The following is a 9,106-nucleotide window of genomic DNA, read 5'->3' on the forward strand; positions in this document are numbered from 1 at the left end:
TTTTTATTTAAATCCACATGCATCATGAACACAGTGGGTATTTATTTTATATTTAAATCCACATGCATCATGAACACAATGGATATTTATTTTATATTTAAATCCACATGCATCATGAACTCAATGGTATATTATTTTATATTTAAATCTAGATGCATCATGAACTCAGTGGTATATTATTTTATATTTAAATCCACATGCATCATGAACACAATGGGTATTTATTTTATATTTAAATCCACATGCATAATGAATTCAATGGGTATTTCTTTTATATTTAAATCCACATGCATCATGAATACAATGGGTATTTATTTTATATTTAAATCCACATGCATCATGAACACAATGGGTATTTATTTTATATTTAAATCCACATGCATCATGAATACAATGGGTATTTATTTTATATTTAAATCCACATGCATCATGAACTCAATTGTATATTATTTTATATTTAAATCTAGATGCATCATGAACTCAATGGTATATTATTTTATATTTAAATCCACATGCATTATGAACACAATGGGTATTTATTTGATATTTAAATCCACATGCATCATGAACTCATTGGGTATTTCTTTTCTATTTATATCACTCTTAATGTCATTCATACCATTGTCTTGCAGTTGAACAATTTTGTTTATTTCTATAATTTAGCAGAAATGCTATTAAAACTTTGAAAACGTTGGGTCATACTTTTGGTGAGTGTATGTTACAGAAGCTGTAATGACAATAGTTTGTGAAATTCATTAATCAACACAAACTTGTCAGGAACATTCATTTATATAAATCAAGAATAAGCAAAATGATATTCCTGACAATTTCTGTTGTGGTCACTTCTGTATACCAAGCTGGTTTATTAAAACATCGTTTAGTAAAAACACCACTTTTAGCATGAAATACTGAAACTCTTTATTGTTGTCAAATGGTATAAAAATAATTAAAATCAAAAGTCAGGGGCCTTTCATGAAAGTCAGATGGCATTAGCAATAATCAGCAGCAGAGAATAAGCAGATCTATCATGCTGATACTTCTGTGTAAATCATTTTTTTTCTTCTTTGTGGCCGTGACCCTTTCAACAGGTTAATGCCAAGCCAACACTATTGAAGCAAATAAAAACCAAATGTTCAGATCTGCAAACAGTGGTCAGATCAGCAAACAATGCCAAAATCAACAACCGATACTCAAATCAGCAAACAAAGGCCAGATCATCAACTGATATTCAGATCAGCAAACAATGCTGAGATCAACATCCAGTACTCAAAAAAGCAAAGAATGTCCAGATCAACAACTGATTTGCAGATCAGCAAACAATGCTCAGATCAACAACCCATACTCAAAGCAGCAAACAGTGCAAAGATCAAAAACTGATACTCACATCAGCAAACAAAGCCCAGACCAACAACCGATACTCATATCAACAAAGTGTGTATGATTATCAATATTCATCAGATGTTTGTTGTTCAATTCATTGAAATATTTCATCACAATAGACATTCAGTTCAGTCACATTATTCCAAATTCAGGTTGACATAAAGAAAATGTTCATTTCAACAGATATGAACCTAGAAATCACTAACCATTTTGACTGAACAGTATTACTGGAAGTTGTGGACAGAAGATATTTAAATTTATATTTTTTGGAATTCAACTGATTATGCGAATCAGAATCAAATATGTGTAAAGTGGACTCTGGAACTTAGATGCCAACTATCTCTTTTGTCTGCAATGAACCACCACATACTATTGGAATTCAATGCCAACTGTATCTTTTGTCTACAGTGAACCACTTCATACTGTTGGAATTCAATGCCAACTATTTTTTCTGCAAAGAACTTTCACACACTATTGGAATTCAACGCCAACTCTTTTCTCTGCAGAAAACCTTCGCACACTATTGGAATCCAATGCCAACTATCTCTTTTGTCTGCAATGAACCTTCATGTGCTATTGGTACTCAAACAAAAACCTGGAAGATAAATCTGTCGCATTGTTTCAGAAACGGTCATTAAAAGACAAATTTGCTTTGAAAAACTACCAGCAGTACCTGTATAAAAATATACCATGATGATTAGAAGGGTGTGAAGCATTTTTTTATTTTAAAAAATTGTATTTCCATAGATAATAAAATCTCTGTTACAAAACCTGTTTTCCTTGCATTTATTTCACGAGAGAAGAGAGAGTGCATCAGCAGCAGTATTTGTATTGCAAAGGTGTATCATATGATATAGTGTGGTATCGTAGTTTACTTGCTAGTTCTAACTAATAACTGCTTCCCGTAGTAGCTGCAACATTAGATAGGGACTGCTCCCGGAGGCAGGAGACACAGCAATCCATCATGGAAGCTAATTGATGTGTATTCAGAACGTGTGTGAATAAATACTGTTTGTGTAACAACTTGAGACTCCCTTGTTTTCATGACATGGTGTCAGATGTGACTCAAAAAGATACAAAAACTTTTGCAGTGAGTGAAAATTGCGAAATTCGTTTATTTTGCTTTAAGTTTGGGAAGCCAGTGGAGTGCCCGGATTGGCAACAGCATTTCATGTGCTTTAGGATCACCACCAAACAAAATAAGGAAGGTGAGGCAGTTCGAGTAAGTTCACTAATATATGCAATGGGGAAAGAAGCAGAACAAATATTTAAATTGTTTGAGTTTGCTAAGTACAAAGATGCCAACAAGTACGCCCCAGTGTTGCTGAAATTTGATGATTACTTTGTCCCCATGAGCAATGTAATCCACAAAAGAGCGTGTTTTCACCATCTTAGTCAAAAACCAGGAGAGTCTGTGGAGGAATTTGTAAGAAAGCTGTATGAAATTGCCGATCATAGTGACTTTGGTGTACAAAAGGATGAACTGTTATTTGAATTCTGGATAAAGAGGTTTCGGGAAAGCTACAAATGGAGGCCGACCTTACCTTAGTGAAGGCCGTACAAATAGCGAGATAGTCAGAATTGGTAAAAAGTCAGACACGTGATCAAAGTCAGACGGTCAAAGATTTGGATGAAATTTATAAACATAACAAGGCATCAAGCACTAAACCAGGATCAACCAACTGAAATGGACAGCATCAATGGCAAAAACAAAATTGATTGGTCAAACAACAGTACATCACACATGTCACAAATGCAATAAGAGGCATGGTAGAGGTGAGAGATGTCCCACTAAAGAAAAACTGTGCAGAAATTGTAACAAGTTTGACCATTTTGCCATTGTTTGTCGCTCAAAAAGAGTAAATGAGGTCACATTCAATGAAGTACCAGCTATAGATTATGCAGAATACCAAGAAGCATTCTTTCTTGGCTCAGTAACTATGTGCGATGATGATATTGAGGCATGGCATGTGATTTTGAATCATATTTGAATCAGCTTAATATTGTGAAAAGATGACGCCATTTTATGAAAAACCAGAAGCTAAGTGAAGACAGCGCATATGATGAGAACAGTATTAATGGAAGTGCACGATAGTGACATAGAGTTTTGAGATATCCAGAAAAAGAAAAAATTAATCGGTAACTTCTGAAGATTATTTTCTGAGTAACCCAGAAAGTAACCTCCAGAAAATTTAGGCTGAGCGCTTACATGTACACAGAAAAATTAAGGTCATTACAATTGCATTAATGGAGAAACATCTAAAGGTGATATTGTAACATTGTTAAGGTTGTTAAAATCGCATTAATGGAGAACATCTAAAGGTGATATTGGAACATTGTTAAGGTCCTTTCAGTCTTACAGTCGCATTAATGGAGAAACATCTAAAGGTGACATTGTAACGTTGTTAAGGTCATTACAATTGCATTAGTGGAGAACCATCTAAAGGTGATATTGTAACATTGTTAAGATCGTTACAATTGTATTAGTGGAGCAGCATCTACAAGTGATTGTGTACCATTGCTAACTTTGATTTGTTCAGATTATTTAAAACAACAGTAATAGAATGTAACTTCATATCATTTAACATAGAATGTATCATAGAATGTAGACTTTACACCACACAATATAGACTATATATGGTTGAAGTAATTTCACACTGGATTAATATTTTTAAAACTATGAAAGGGAAATCATTTAATTGCCAATATCATGAGATGGGTGACAGAAACACACAAGATTGATGTTTAAATTATGAAAATATGTCAGTGTTTAGCATAATCCTAGAAATTAAAGAAGTTTTATGTCATTTCCAAACATTTTTGTAATAGGATTTTATGATTGTGTACTGATTGGCAAAGCTGATTTTAAAAAGAATCATTTTTGGAAGTTATCTCTTTTACAAATCCTATCTTCTTTATATTGCATCAGGAGTCTGACTTGTTCTTGCAAAATGCATTGTATGCAGTGATAGGTACTCTGTATTCAGCAATATGTACTATGGGCCTGGGACATATTTACCAGATATAAAGAACTACTGTAATAATTTTATGGAAAGATGCCACACAAGAGCATTATGCCCATGTCAAAACTTCTTTGTAAGAGTAGAAAGAAATAAGGGAAACAACCTATACTAGGTATGCTACAACTACAGTATTTTAAGGACAGTTTTCTGAGATTTTATAACTTGATTAAAGTGAATAAGTCACTTATTTATTTCTTGTTGGATATATATATATATATATATATATATATATATATACGAGACATGCATTCATTACATGCAAAATGAAAAATTTACTCTGCAAAATGCATTTTCTTGAAGACATAGTTACATGCGTATGAAATATCCTATGGAGGGCATGGCCTAGATCGAATGGCGGCAGGCAAGGAACATCTGTGACTGTGCTCCCCCTATTTGTTCGACTTTGTGTTGCCAATACCCCCAGGCGGTTGTTCCTTGTTCACTGCTGTGATTTAGAAACAAATACACAGCATACCAGACAGAATAATATTTTGCTCATTTTGTCACCAAGGAAGGGAATTGTTTATCAGTATAGCACAAATAAAGTAACACCATATTTATTTTCCTCAAAAGTCTGTTGTTGCTGGATGTCTCATTTTAAATTGACATGATAAGTTACATCATATAAAATCATATTTAAACAGTGAGCATGAAAATCTATGTCCCTTTTCAGAAATTCCCCAGGTGGTCTTACTGACGAAGGTGGACAGTGTATGTAGGCATGTAAAAGAGGATGTGTCCAGTATCTTCAAAAGTCCCATGGTTGAACATTGTGTCAACAAAGTGGCGGAGAATCTGGGTTTGCCCCGTTACGCGATCATGCCGGTGAAAAATTTAGAGAATGAGGGAAAACTGGACACAAACGTTGCCATTCTGACTTTACTGAGTCTTCGAACTCTCCTGGACAATGCAGATGCTTTCCTTTTCAATAAGATTGACGAAATTGAGGAAAAATACTCAAAGGTTCCGAAAAGTGGATAATTTTGCTTACCTGAAAACATTATCATATTCTTAAGAACTTTATGATTGTCTTCAGCCTTACTTTTTCTTTTAATGTTCAGATCTTATTTGTAACTTTCTTCGGTTGTTACATGAATAAGCATCCTACTTGCAATTGTTATCACATGTCAGTTCTGTGATATTTTACAGTTGAAAAAATAGGAAGTTTGTAAATATCACATTTTATTTAATTTTACACTATTTCTTAAGAATTTCATAATGGTTCCATATAATAGAAGGTGTAGGAACTTTGACTGAGAAGTTAGAGTAATAAATATTGCATTATGATCCATTCATTAATATATTTCAGAATTTCCTAACTGTTTTACATTATTGTGATGCATCCTTAATTCATCATAGGCTCAGAACATTAGGTGAAGATCTGAGGTTTCACGGATGAAGATCTAGAAGAAAGGGAGATAATGCGCATTTGCAACCTCATATTATTAGTATGTGGGTAATCGTGGAGAACGCTATCCCATCATTTTATATAACAGACTGAAGAAACTTATTAGTGTGTGTAGAAGAGTGGCTATATAAATTAAAAGCAAAGTAGAATTCCGCACGATTTTGTCTTTTTTATATTTTTATATACAAAGCTTAGGACTAATCTTTCTGATTGTATTTTAATTTGTGTTCAAAATGCATTTCAGTCTACCTGTACAATCTACATTCTACTTAAGCAGTTACTTATATGGCATACATATCATAAGTTTTATCATCCTTTATTACATGTAGCCGATTCACTTACGTGTTTTCAGCCAATTCTACATTACATGGGAATCTGTCCTTTGACAGACTATCACATTTTAGTATTTTGACGTATTGCTAATGCTTTGCCTGTTTCTCTTTTCTTCCATGCTTTTGCTAATATATTTGGCATTATATAGTTCTGTCTTCCTTCTTACCGTGTCGACTGCAGATTAAACAATCTTTTGTTTCCTAAATCTATAATGGAATAGAATAGTATGAAGAAAAGAAAAAAACTGGTCTGAGTATAGCCTAGGACATTTGATGATTTTTTGTGTAAATGTATGGTTTCCTCATGGACCCTCCCCTCCACCCTTTTCACTATCAGGATTTACCAGTATTTGGCATTGATAGTTATTTAGACCTGCAGTTATGATTGCAATACCAGAACTGAGATGATCAGACACACATTCGTTCAGATGTCTTTTTGAAGGGATGTCACTTGTTTGGCATAATAGCCTTACAAAATGTCAGCAAAATATCAGATGTGAGACAGATTGTGAGTGATTAGTTCATTTAGTGATTCTGGGGAAACATACATTTCTTTATGCTGATAGTATGTCATATTTTCATCATCCAGCATCAGGACTTTGACCTTTCTGACCTTGTCAAACATTTTCATGCCTATAACCTTGCCTATGGGTTAGAGGAAGTTTAGAGGTACATGAATAGATAAGGACACAGATACCTTATGGTACATTCGAAGTATTATTGCTCTCTCTCTCTCTCTCTCTCTCTCTCTCTCTCCAACACGTTTTGGATGTATGACCATACACTAAAATCTTCTAAAGAAAACTGAACAATGTTATCGATTTATGATCAGTCAGAAAAAATATATAACTAAAAACTATAAATTTCAAATGACTATCACCACACCCCATTTCCAAGGAGGGGGTAAGAATGCAGTATTTTAAACTTTATTACCATTTTAGAAAACGTTAACCACAACTCTAAATATTGCTAAATAGGAACAAAAATAATCAAAATGTATACTTCGCATTCGCTAAAGCAGGCGAGACAATGCTAATAGAAACTGTATCATTGCCTACAGTCTTGCTTAAGTGAAACTTGTTTGCTTGAAAAAATTAAAACGGAAAACATGGCTAAAATTAGTGCAAGGCATATAAAAAACAATTGAATTATCAAAGTTATAAATGAAAAATGTGAGAGGAACTTACAGTATTATGAAGTGAATCCAAACTAGTACTTATACAGGTTTATGAATGTCGGAGTTATCTTGATCAACGTACTACTATGACATATTGATATGGCAGAGTTGTTTCCCTTTCTGCCTCTCAGGAGTATCAATGATATAATTTAAACCAATCACTTTTTTTTAACTGTATAGGGACATATAATGCCAAGCCTGAAGAGGACTCCGTGGTATGGTCAAGAGATCTAGAACTTTATCACCAGGTTGAAAGGTTCTTTTCTTTTTAGTTTTATCATGCCTCATTTTCATTTGTGATTGGGTAGACTGAAGATTATTTTTTGCCATTTCACAAGCTGTCGACAATTTTGTATGTACAATCAGAGCCATAATCAAGTAAATTGATCTCTGATTCTTCCGTTAAAACAATGTTTTAGCAACAACTTCAATGGTCCATGAATAGCGTGTCCAAAAACAAGTTCCAGAGGACTTAATTCAAGGGACTCTTTAACCGACTTCCAACAACAGTAAGTGAACACCTTCGTCCCAGTCTTTTTGGTATCAAAGCAATATGAGCTTATCATATTCTTTAAAGTCTGAGGAAATCTTTCCAACGCGCCCCCCCCCCCCCCCCCCCCCCGGCTTTCAGGGTCATGGGCAGAAGACTTGAACTACTGAATACCTAATTCATATATTATTTGTTGGGAGGTTCCTAGCATGAAATTTGAACCTTGATCAGATTGGACGGACTTACAACACGTCAAGTACGACATAACTGAAACAAATATTTGTAGTTTAAAAATGCCACTAATTATATTTTACCACATAAGATTACTTGCATTGAATGTTCAAGTTTTAGAGACAAGTTCTACATCTATGCACACATATTAATATATGCATACATGCACATATACATTTCCAACATTAATGCTAAAATCATCGTAATGCTTGCACAATGCAGCGCGCATAGCGCGCACATCTACCATTCGCTTAGAGGGAACGTTGCCCCACATACATACATACACATGTACATAAGTGAGTGCGTACATACGTACATACATACAAAGCAATTTATACATAGCTATTCATACATACATACATACATACATAGCAATTTATACATAGCAATTCATGCATACACACACATACATATCTACCTACCTACCTACCTACATACATACACTGATATCTAATTTGTAAACAAAATTGTTTATTCCAATAGTTTATGATCCACACTGATGCTAATTATGAGGTAGCAAGCTTTGTAAAGTCCCTTATCACAACGGCACTTAGTTCTAAGCAATAGCAAAGAATTGAGAAAAAAAGGTATCCCATTTCCTATCTCTGTTTGATTAGTTGAGTAGGAAAAAAGTGCCACACAAGCCAGTACAAGATAAATCAGAACGTCTCAAACACTGACAGTCCCCAAATTAATAAACCTTTTAAATTAAGATCAACAGTTTCGACGAATCGTCATTTTTTGTAATTCAGCGTTCTCTACCATTCTTGCCTTTTGCGAGACTGCTACAGCCAAATAGCCATGCTTCTTCAACACAGTCCAATTCCTTTAACTTATGAAGAAAGTCTGTAGTTTGCTTTGTGAGGTCCTCCCTTATAAATATCTGTAATCCTTTCACCATTTCGTTTTCTTCAGAACACAAAGTTCCTTCGTCCTAGAAACAAAAATGTGCATACCACGGGTCTACTGGCATTATTGTCAAATCTGCCATGTTGATGGACTATACTAATATCACTCTCTTTTATGGTCATCCCCAGTTTGTTATTCAGTACATTTAGCACTTTT

The 9,106-nt window shown here is 34.2% G+C and overlaps 1 protein-coding gene across 1 annotated transcript in view; it reads left to right on the forward strand.

Annotated features, from left to right (window-relative positions):
- LOC149808038 (uncharacterized) overlaps positions 1–5,963 on the forward strand; it is an 82,032-nt gene extending 76,069 nt beyond the window's left edge. Inside the window, exon 16 of the mRNA XM_089963703.1 lies at positions 5,077–5,963. Within this exon, the coding sequence (XP_089819829.1) occupies positions 5,077–5,384 (308 nt within the window). The 3' untranslated portion in view covers positions 5,385–5,963. The remainder of the gene's footprint in view (positions 1–5,076) is intronic.
- The last annotated feature ends 3,143 nt before the right edge of the window (positions 5,964–9,106 follow it).

This window comes from Sinohyriopsis cumingii, chromosome 1 (assembly GCF_028554795.1).
Source record: "Sinohyriopsis cumingii isolate HCF-2022 chromosome 1, ASM2855479v2, whole genome shotgun sequence".
Classification (NCBI taxonomy): domain Eukaryota; kingdom Metazoa; phylum Mollusca; class Bivalvia; order Unionida; family Unionidae; genus Sinohyriopsis; species Sinohyriopsis cumingii.